The sequence below is a fragment of the Bos taurus genome, chromosome 2 (assembly GCF_002263795.3).
Source record: "Bos taurus isolate L1 Dominette 01449 registration number 42190680 breed Hereford chromosome 2, ARS-UCD2.0, whole genome shotgun sequence".
NCBI lineage: Eukaryota > Metazoa > Chordata > Mammalia > Artiodactyla > Bovidae > Bos > Bos taurus.
Window position 1 is genome coordinate 111,768,329 of NC_037329.1, and position 11,520 is coordinate 111,779,848.

The 11,520-nt window shown below is 35.8% G+C and overlaps 1 protein-coding gene across 2 annotated transcripts; it reads right to left on the reverse strand.

The window, feature by feature from the left end:
* Positions 1-561: 561 nt before the first annotated feature.
* Positions 562-6,068, reverse strand: SCG2 (secretogranin II). Of its 2 annotated transcripts, none has more exon segments than NM_174176.3 (2): positions 562-2,850; positions 5,996-6,068. In NM_174176.3, a coding segment is annotated over 1 exon segment (1,842 nt). In that variant the 5' UTR covers positions 2,837-2,850; positions 5,996-6,068; the 3' UTR covers positions 562-994.
* Positions 6,069-11,520: the final 5,452 nt, after the last annotated feature.

Sequence of the window (11,520 nt, forward strand, 5' to 3'; positions counted from 1 at the left end):
AGCCCACGGACACAGAGAGAAGGCAGCTGATGTATTCTCCACTGTGCTTGTGCCATTCACTTATCTAACAGTCAGTTTGGGGTCCTTTGGCCCCTCTCACACCATACAAAAGAGTAGGAGTTTTGTCTTCAGGGGAGCAGGGTAAGCTGAAAATAGGCAGATTGTTTCCGAGTCTAGTTGTTTCCAATTGCCCTATGCCCATCTCTTCTTCAGTGCTTAAACTTCTTTTTAAGTTTTTTCAAAACTTAAATGTTTTTATTTACAAAAGTCAAGGGTAAAAGGTATAAATAGAAATTATTCCATAATCACGAAAAAACTAAAGGCAAGCTCTAGGTAGTGAGCTGCTAGAGGATATTGCATTCTACAAATGTATAATGTGATCGTGTATTTCCATTCATTATTTCTTACCTGGATTGATTGTGGAAGGAAATAATTTTCTCCTTTAGCTCCATACTGCTTGATCCACAGCCATTGCCTCTGGATTTCCAGAATGAATAACCCAAAGTTGTCCAGAAATAACGTTTATTAAGCAACAATAAAACACACAATAGAAAAGGCCTTATAAGTAAAACTATATATTTATAATGCTTTATTTTTTTTTGCTCCAGTACTCCACAAAACACTACAGACAGTAACAAAATAATTCAGTAAATATTAAAAACTTTCAAGAGACTTGTAGGACACTCTATTATATGTGAGCATCAACAATGCCACGGCTATTAGATACACTGTTAAACACTATCATAGATATCTTTCTTGAATTAGGGCTATGATTAATATTTTTATTCAGAAGTCATAACATTTACACATACCCATACACAAGAGAACAGTTCAGAGTAAGTGAAGCAGACACTCCAGTGAAATGGAATCATCTGCCTGTACAGCATTTAAAGGTATTACAGTGTTAACAAGAGAGAAGTCAACACACTAAAGAGAAATATTGGGGTTTGCTTGGGATGGGAGGGGTGAAAATAGGGCAATCAATGAAAGCTGCTTACATATTTTCCATTGCTCTCTTAGCAATGTGCTCCCTTCCCTTTTCTGCCTTTTCTTGGTTGAGGTATTCCAGCACTTTCACTAACAGATCTTCATCCAAGTACGGTCTGTTGGGAGTATCATCACTCTTCGGGGTCCCTACAGGGAGCCTTTTGCTTACCGAGGCCAGTTTGTCAGTCTCCTGAGAGCTGTGTTGACTCAAATGCTCTTTGAGGGCCTGCTCAATTTGGTTCTCATCCTGTCGATCATCTTCAGTTGAGCCTTGACTGGGAACTCGCTTCGCTGGGTTGGCATTCATGATCTCAGGGTATTTAACCAGCATCCTGGCCAAGTACTCTCCTAATTCTTGATCCTTGTCATTCAGGTTCTCATATGCCATCTGTCTATTTTCAACATCTGGCATCCAGACAGCTTTGGGGAGCTGGTTAGCTTTAGATCTTCCAGGACCATAGGGCAGTCTTGACAGAACTTTCTCTCGGTTATACTGATTGGGAAAATATGGAGGCTTTGGATTTGCAGCACTCTCCATCCCTAAAAGATTTAGAATGTCCTCCACACTGAGCCCCTCCGATAGGGCCTCTGCCACAGCATGACCAGGTGCTTTGGGGTAGCCATTCTTGGAGAGCATCTTATTTTGGAACAGATCTGGATGGTCTAAGTCAACCTCTGAGATGTCTTCAGGTTCAACAGGAATCTCAAGTTCCTGCTCTGGTTCCACTGGCTTCTCTCCAGTTTTGAGCATGTCAATCAAGTCTTCAGGGGGTATCTGTAAATTCCTAGAGATTTCAATCAGCTGATAAATAGATTGAGGATCAAGTGGTTTCTCAAAGAGCCTGATTGCTCTTTCCCCGGTTTGCCCATTCTGGGACCTCCCACTTCCCGCAGCATTCACTAACCTTTTCAGATAGGTAATTACTTTGGAGACATCATCTGAGAGTTGGTCTTTACTCTCCTTCCGGAGATCTTCATCTTGGAGGCCCAGCTGCCCGGAACGCTTCATTTCATCATTGATTTGCTCAGTTTTGTCTGCATTCTCTTTGCTGTCTCTTACCTCTTCCTGGGTTTGACTCTCTATTTTTTCCTCTACTGGGTTCCAATCTTCTCCCCCAACCACGTCTTCATAGGCAATGTTATTAGCCTTGTAGATATCATCTTCATCATCTGTGTAAAGTTTTTGCTCCTCATCAGCCCTCTCACGCTTTTGGCTGTTTGGTCCCGTCAGTTTCCCCAGCTCTTGGAAGACAGATTCCAAGGTAGCAAGATTTTGAGGAGTATATTGTTCCTCCACTATTTCATTTGTGCGTTTGAAGGGGTTGTCCCTGGAATTCTCTTCATACATAGGAGGGAATCTCATGTGCTTGAGCTTTCTCTCTGCCCACTGCTGAGTCTCATAATCATCAGGCATGTCCATTGGAAAGTTCTTTTCTGAATTCAAAGTATAAGGCTTGTTTTCCTTTGGGGCAGACTGGGGCTCATTTTCAGCCTGTCTCAAAGCTTCAGCTATTATCTTCATCCATTCATCTTCACTCAGGGAATCCCTCGAACTTTCTGGCAAGTCACCATTTTCTTTTTGCTGAAGGGGAACAGAAACACCTTGGTAGGGGTTGTAGTCTGGGCTGCTTTCTTCTTTGTGAGCTTGTTGTCGGAGCTTTTCTATGTACTCCAAAGCCCTGATCATTTCAGGACTGGGAAACCTTTGGACATTTTCCAATCTGAGATCTGGTTCCTTCTGAAGCAGCTGGTTTCTCTGAAATGAAGCAGCTTCAGCTTCAGAGAGGAGGAAAATTAAAGGGATGAGAGACAGGACTGCTCCAAGCCAGTGAGTCTTAGCTTCTGCCATGTTTGAAAGATTTCCTTAAAGCATAGAAAACATGAGTTAACACAAATGAAACTGACTATTTGACTCTATAGCAAAAAAAGTAATTAATCATTGAGGGGAAAAAGAACATAGTAGAGATTACTCCACATTAATTTAGGATGACTCTTTTTGAAAACTATAAATGTTTCACACACAATCTTCACAAGCTAACCACAGGAATCTTTAGCAAAATTGTTGCCCGTTTTGCATCAAATTTATATGGCATTCTTTTGGTTAAAATAATAGCAAAAACACTGATATGAGGTTTCTCAAGTATGATTTTTTAACTGATAAGACATGTTTTGTTTTAGTATACATTATTTCTGTTAAATAAAGATTTTTCCAAGATGAGTTTTAGTTATTTGTACAGCATTTATATTGAAATCACTGGCAGAAAAATTAGATGGCTCAATTTAAAACATGCATGTACACACACATAGAGAGTTATATCCTTATCAAAAACCATTGGTTTAATTACTGACCTATCCATCTAATTTGTTGTAGAAACACAACAAAGGTGACATTACTATATAAGATGAAGTTATATTCCATGTTAATGTTAATCATACTGAATTCTCTTGTGGATGAGTCTCATTCATACATATTTTCAGAAATAACTTGTCCTTTAGTCTGATACCAAATCATATTACTAATTTTGGAAGGTCTGTACCTTAATGACCTCCAGAATATGGGTCTTCTCAAGTCCAAGCTAGTTGGCAAACTTAACAAAGTTTTTTTATTTTTAATATCCTCAAAGCAGTATTTATTTACTCAGTGAATTCCAAAATATTGAATTTAGAAGTCTGGTATTTTATAATCATTCACCTTGATTGATGTAATAGCACACAGGGTACTATTAGGATACACAAGCACAATAGTCAGAATTGCAAAAAAAAAAGAAAATCCATGATATCCAGTGATATTTATTTCAGTGTAAATGTACCAATGTACCAAAATATAAACTGTTTTAAAACATCTGTGCCCCATATTTCTTCTAATAATTTTACTGTGACTGTCTTGTAAAATGCAATCATGATTATATTTTCCTCAGTCCTCAAGAGATATAGTAAATAATAACAGATGCTACAGAGAGAACATAAGTTTTCTGAACCAGTCTATTTCTGAACTTGTAAGTGTTCAAATTCAGCTTGACTCTGTGTCTATTTGGGTGTGGACCTATGAAATCTCAAATGACTCATTCTGTTAGAAAATTTTAAAATAATCACTATGTAATTCCCGATTAAGAAAAATGCATCCAGTGTATTGAATTCTTCCATTTAAAATTTTTCATTCATTCTTTTTCTTCAAGGCCTTATAGTAAGAGGATTAGTTTTTACATGTTTTACATTTGGCATTGCTAACATTGAAATCTATTTTAATATGTGCAATTTTGTTACAAATAAAGTAAAGGAATTTTATGTTTGCTCATGATATCTTAACTGAATTATGGTTTTGTGATATATAAGTTAAGTTATTGGATATCATTATCTGTTAGCTTAGACATCAATTGTAGAAAATATCATTGTTCACTAGATCATATTGATATTTAAGTAATATTTTCAGTTTCTAGAATCTAAAAATGTTGTACTTACAGAAATTTCTTTAGTACAGACTTATTTATTAAAATGATTATTTAAATTAATTTTTAAAATATGCACTTACATTAATTTGGCTACTTAATTTACTGAAGGGAAAATATTTAAAGGCATGTCAGAGAAAACTTCTAAAATACTTACTATGAATCAATATTTACTAGAGCAAATTGTATTTATAACTTATTAGGCTTAAATAAAAGTACATTATGCATTCTTCTTTATATTATTTCAGGATTAGTTTAGATTTGAAAATCAACTTTCCACATTGGCATTTGGACTAGCAATTTTAAGAATCTTAGTGAATGTGTATTCTTTGAAACCATTACCCTGAAGTATCCTTAACCCAGTTATATGCTAGGTTATGTGCTGATCTTTAAAATCATTATTTTGTAGGTGAACTTTGCTGTGGTGTTGGGGCAGAATATTCATGCAGTTATTTAAACCACAGGCCTACCAAGAGCTACCGTTTGGTCATTTACTCAGATTCAGTTTGGGTGACATAGTTATTGCCTTTGACTAAGACTCAAGGGATTTTTTTTAGGTGAACTGGTAGCAGCTTATCTAAATAGTGAAGGTGGTTTTAACAGTTCTGATGTTCTATGTAGAGTTTGAACCTAAAAACCTTATAAGTTAAAATGTCTTTTTTATTGAAATTATACTAGAGCATTGACAAATGCAACTGGATTTATCAAATTTGAGCAATTCAATTAGTTAGGATACAGGAAAAAGAAACACTTGTGCCATTCAAAATATTTAGCAAAATGTTGTACAACCTCTTTCAACCAAAGCATAATAATAAATAATTTATATGGTTATAAATGTTTCCTCATACATCTCAGTTATCTCTTTGTAATCCATGGTCATATCCAACCTAAAACCCAAGATAATATTTCCCCCTGAATAAACGAAGAAGCTCGTTCTAGTCTTACTTTGCTAGGACCAAAATTAGTAGACAATAATGTAAGCCCTTTCAGAGCATACCAATTGAGAAAATAATTTTATACAGTTAGTTAAATTTGAGTTCTTGCAAAGTAAATGTCAAAGAAAAAACAAGCAAACAAACAAACCTAGCTCCAAAATTGGTTACTTCTATCACTGGAACCTGTTTAACAGTCTTTGAATCATCAGACACCTGCTGTTAAGAATATTAAGTATATAAATTGTATCCCTGCCCTTGTATCTGGTCCTTAGGGGAAGAAACAATAAACTAAGGAAAGAAACAAAATGTCAGGCTTGGTTAACTTTACATTAATAATGTGTATTGACACAAATATCCTTAACTTTTTCATGTTCTTATATATGATTATCTAAATAACACAATGGTTAATAAATACCTGACAGCAAGCAGTGTAAATCACAGATGCAATCATGCATATATATGTACATATATACAGTGTCCTTAGGTTGCCAGATGAGCAGCAGGTTGCCGATCAGTTATTCTATAGATATAAGCTTGCCAAATGGTCTTTTTCTTCTTAGCTAGGAATTAAGGAGAGAATACGCAATTTAGAACTTTCCAGTAAGTAGAAGGGAAAAGCAGTCTTACCTCTTATTTATATGGCAGAGGAAGTCCACAGCATGTTCCTCCTGGTCCGCGGCTTGAGCTGCTCGGACCGTTTCAGCACCCGGACAGCTCCTCGGCTTATAGAGAGCCGCCGCGCCTGACTCCGCACTGCCACACTGACGTCACCCACTCAGCCACAAACCGGAGCACAGGCGAGCTTTTTCAAAGAACCCGAGAGAAAATAATCACTTTAAAGATTAAAAAAAAAAAAAAAGTTGCATGCTTACGCCACCTGTCTTTCTGTGGCAAAAACTGCAGTTCCCTTTCTTTTAACAAAATCTTTGAGGCTTGAAATAAAATGCTCTGCACAATTTCCCTTAGAAAAATCCATCAGATAGACGTGGCTAATTGCAATATAATCTCATCTGTGTCCAAACAGCTTGTGATAAGGGTTTCCTGTTGCTATTGTCGTTGTTGTCATCGTTGTTAAAAGAAAGTTTTACAGATAAGGACTTTTTTCTTCAGTGGCCACAAAGAAATTACATTAACATTCCTCAATACGCTCCAAGAGGAACAGAATACACGTTATGAATATGAAGTCGTATTTCATATCATAACCACAAGTAGCATTGTTTTTAAAATCATGTTTATTTGAATAAAAAAGTGTTCTCTTTTTTTATATGAGTCGACCTCAAGGCTCTAATGAGTTAGGATTTTAGTCTAGGGTTTCAATATAATTTTAAAGTGTGTATTTCTAAGGATTCAGGTCTAATAGTTGATAATTCTATATGAATCTGTTGGCATCTTTTACAACATCTGATCTCAAAAAGGGAAGCTCAGAAGTTGAGAATACTTTCAATAAGAAAAAGAAAAAAAAAATTCGCCGTTTGAGAAAAGTGTGACACATATGCAACTGTAATTAGTTTGTAACTGAAAGAAAGTTATACTATAAATATTTTCTTCCTCCAGTTGAATCAGATGAATCAAATACATTTCATAAATGTGACCAATTCAAGGAATAATATAGTATTAATACTTAACTTCCAACCTCTCAGACTTGTAGTCATAATCATTGTTGTGCTTTACCAGGTAACCTGATTATATAGTTTATAATTTGTATAAGTCTAAATTTTTAATTTCATTTCATTAAAGATATGATTTTCTTAAAAATGATATATTTTGAAATAAACTAAGCAAAAGAATCTTGCTATATAAAAGATAACTTTGTATCTGTTAAATGAATAATTAGCCACTGATTTACTCATTCAGTAAGTTGTAATGCCTACTAAGTGCTAGATACAAAGATGAATAGTATCTACATGTATATATGCATACATATTTGTTAGATTGGCCAAAAGGTTCATTTGGTCTTTCTATAAGATGTTATGGAACAACCTGAACAACCAAGCTTTTGGGGCAACCCAATATATATATTGGTCCAGAGGGGATAAGAGACAAACAGGTTATTTTTATTTTAGGATAAGAGACAACAGATTATTTTTATTTGATATAAATTGAAAAGCACTAAGAAAGATGTCAGCCAGCAGACACAATAGGGAGCATTGTTCAGTCTAGAAATCTTAGATGGGAAGGGTTCTGGGAAAAGAAGCTTGAGCTGAGGTTTCCGTTATCAAGTTTTGCTTAATGATTTCTAACTATTCTAGGTAAACCACAATACTCTTGAACTCCTTGAGGAAACAGAAATAGTTTAAAACCTTAGGAAAAAAATAATCTTGAGAAAAGTACCCTTGATTTTCTCTCTTTGATCTCCTGGTTAAGATATTTGATTCTTGATGACTGGTCATTTGTGGATTGACATGGAACTCATAGGCTTAGACTGAAGTCCTATGGCCAATTTATCTAATCTATTTATACCTCATAGTGGGTTTTTAGCATCATTAAGTTTAAGTGCTAAGTTGATGAGACCTGAGTTAACAAATCTCATTTCTCAACTGCATCTCAAAAAAAATAAGTTCATTTGCAGGTATCTTTGTTAGCTTTGCACACATAACATTTTCTTAAATCCTGACAAAGATAAACCACTCTGAGTTTCACATAATTCATTTTCCAGTACTTCTGTGTGGCCAGTTGAACTAACCAATATCAACACAGCATCAGAAAATTCCACAAGATTACTCTTAAAGGGTTGACTTGATTCAATAGAGGTCTCAACAACCCTCAAGGAAGTCACTCTTGATCAGCTAGTGCATATATGTGAAACTAAACTTTTTGCAAGGATCAGAAACTACAGTTCTTCTAAGATCCCCTAGTCAAACTCTTTGCTGAGAATGTCTTTAATTGTCAAAAATCCATATAAAACCTCATTCAAAAACTCCAAGTAGAAGTGAGATATCAGGAGGCAACCAGTGGGATGGACTGGCTTTATCAGCTAAAGGTAGAGCATTGGGAGAGCAATGAGCCATTTGTGAGTAACTGAATTCCTTTCTACTATATAAAACTGTGATAAATACCTACCATTTATTGAGTTCCATTATGTTCCAGGCACTGAGCTTGGAGTTTCGGCAATCTAATTTAACCCTCTTGTCAACTATAATAGGTAGCTCTATTTGTCTCCATTTTACAGTTGAAGAAACTGAAGCTCAGAAATAACTCAGTTGGCCACTGTTTCCTCTCTCATAATTGGTAGAGGTAAGATTTGAACTTAGCTCTTTCCAAAGGTATAGCCATAATAAAGACCATGGTTTGGGCACTCTAGCTAGGTGATAGGAATACAGAAATGACTATGGCTATCTAATAACGAAAGATCCAAGTCTAGAATACAATCACTTTGACAAAATTCTCAGGGGTTGTTCCAATTGTTTTTCCTGGTCACTGCTCAGGTGGTACAGCCCCAGACTCCTATTTGGGGCAGCAAACACGGAAAACAAGAGTCACCTCCTTGATGCTATGGGGCATATGTCTTCCAAATAAGAGAGTAGTTACTGAATTTGGAAAATTCTATTCAGTGGCCTGTGTTTTATAGATTTTTCAATGAGTTATACTTAATATATCTCTAAAAGTCATTAATTTTTTTGCCATTAGTTATTTGTTCTAAAGGGAACTATATTCTCTAATAGAAATCTATTTGGAAAAAAAAGTTAAAATGCAATATACATAGAGAAAGCAAACTTCTTGTTGAATCTTTTAGAGCATGTATAATATAGTAAAGATAACCTATAAATCTTTTTATCACTAAGCTTGAGATAAGATCATTTTGAACATTCCTCACAAAACTTTAATTTTCTGTTAGCTCTAAATTGCCAATTATCATTGCCTCCAAGAAGCAAAGCTCTATATCTTGGACATTTTCAAAATAATCATGTACTGTATATGATAATGATTTTTACTAAATTAGTTTGCATCCTCACCGTGGTGCTGTTAAGATCAAGCTAATCATTCACAACTTAAATTTAAGTAATTAGAAGGGACTCATTCCTTTTTATGATCAGATTTTCTTAAATCTTAGTCATTTTGTCCTTTGTTATTCAATTTCATATTTCATTTAGACCAGATTCTGATTTTCCTATCATTTGTATGTGCAATTCTCTACCTTAGTAATCCTTCAATTTGAAATGTCTCTTCCACTCCATTACACTTCTCATTTTGTTTCAATTTATATGAAAGCAATTAAGATCCAGAAGACCAATACATCTTCTTTCTTCTCTTTCTCTCCCCTCTTTCCCTCTTCCCCTTTTCCTCTAACTTCCTCCCTCATCCCTCTCTCTTGGAAAACAAGATTTTCTTGGAGAATCCAGTCTGCAGCCTTATTTTGTACAATTCTTGGAGTTCTCACAGCAAGTTCACTGGAGTGGTTTGCTACTCCTTCCTCCAGGAGATCACGCTTTGTCAGAACTCTCCACTATGACCCGTCTGTCTTGGGTGGCCCTGCGTGGCACAGCTCATAACTTCACTGAGTTAGGCAAGCCCTCTTGCTATTACAAGGCAATGATTCATGAAAGAGGGCAAACTCTGGGAGATGGTGAGGGACAGAGAAGCCTGGCTGATGCAATCCTTTGGGTCGCAGAGTCAGACACGATTTGGCAACTGAATTGCAACCAGTCTGCAGCATATGTGACCTGAGACCCTCCAGCACTTGCTGGGAAACAGAGGTGGTCTGTACTGTCTTCCCTGAGCCCCTCAAGGCCTGGGATCCTTTTCATTGCTCATTCGTCCCCTGTTTTCCTCTCTTTGCTCCTTCCTGCTCTCCTTCTTTATACTTCTTATGACGCTTTACCTCCCTGATGTGTTGCTTCCAAAATTTACCTAAACTCTTCTAATTATCATACAATGTATTACAATAAGTTCTAATTTATTACTATTTATTTATTATTATACTTTGCTACAATTAATTACATTTTATTACAATAAAACAATAAATGTTCCTTCATGACATAAGATGACTTTAAAAAGAAAACTCACTATCAAAGAAGAGTAAAATGTTTTTCTACTTCCCTTGCAAAAGCAGAGCTTTTCAGAGAACATATAAATTGGAAACTTCATACTGTATAAATATTAATTTTGTAACTACTTAATACTATAACTACCTAGTTTTTCAGATGACATTCATTTGGACAATTTGACATTGACATTGAAGTCCCTCAGTCTTGTCCGACTCCATCGTCTGTAGCCTACCGGGCTCCTCCGTCCATGGAATTTTCCAGGCAAGAGTACTGGAGTGGGTTGCTGTTTCCTTCTCCAGGAGATCTTCCCAACCCAGGGATCTAACCCGGGTCTCCCACATTGCAGGCAGACGCTTTACCATCTGAGCCACCAGGGAAGTCCCCATTTGGACAATGGCTGGCCAAAAATAAGTTGTGTTGAATTAACATTTTCTCATGCCTACTGTCAAAGCTTCAAACACTCCACTTTGGAAATTTTTATCCTCTCAAATTATCCTTATGCAAACAAACTGCCTTTATTTGTTAGAGCTTCAGGCACTGCCAGAAAATTATATTTAAAAAAATTTTTAAGAAAAACTTTTTTTCATTATAGGAGCACTTTCTTTTTTTTCTACTGTTTCACTTATTTTGTAAAACATTTTCCTAGTACTTGAGTTAAAATTTTAAATTTCACATAAAGAAAACCAAACTACTTATAATTGCAGTATCTGTTTATTCTTTGTAACGTTTTTGCTCCTTTTAGCAATTACTGGTGGCCCCATATGGACTAGATAACATTTAAGATCCTTTCTAACCCTTGAACCCAATACCTCTTTTCTTTTTGAAATGACGATCATCTGTGAAACTATGTTTGCATTTGTCTACTAAGTACTAAAATATGATCTTTCTCATAAACCCTCAGTGAGAACCACTTAAACCAAATAAATTTAGGCTTTCTTCTCCATTGCCTTTGGATTCTGAAGCCATCTGGTGCTCATAGGAAGAGAAAGTACCATTCTCTTAAATCTAATACCATGCATGTTTGAGCATCTGCTCCTTCAGTGGGCTTTGGGAGAACAAAGTTCATGTGCTAGAAGTTAATTACTTTGCCTAAAACAACCCTGTATGTCTTAATCTTTCAAATTTTCCTGCCACAATTGTTTTGTGAATCAACATTTTCAGTATTTA

Bases quoted from the DNA above. Each gene is read 5' to 3' on its own strand.
- SCG2 (XM_010802392.4), bottom strand. From the start codon at position 5,835: ATGTACATATATATGCATGATTGCATCTGTGATTTACACTGCTTGCTG. The intron at 2,851-5,783 runs GTATTTATTAAC...CTATGCTTTAAG, and splicing joins TTTACACTGCTTGCTGTCAG to GAAATCTTTCAAACATGGCA.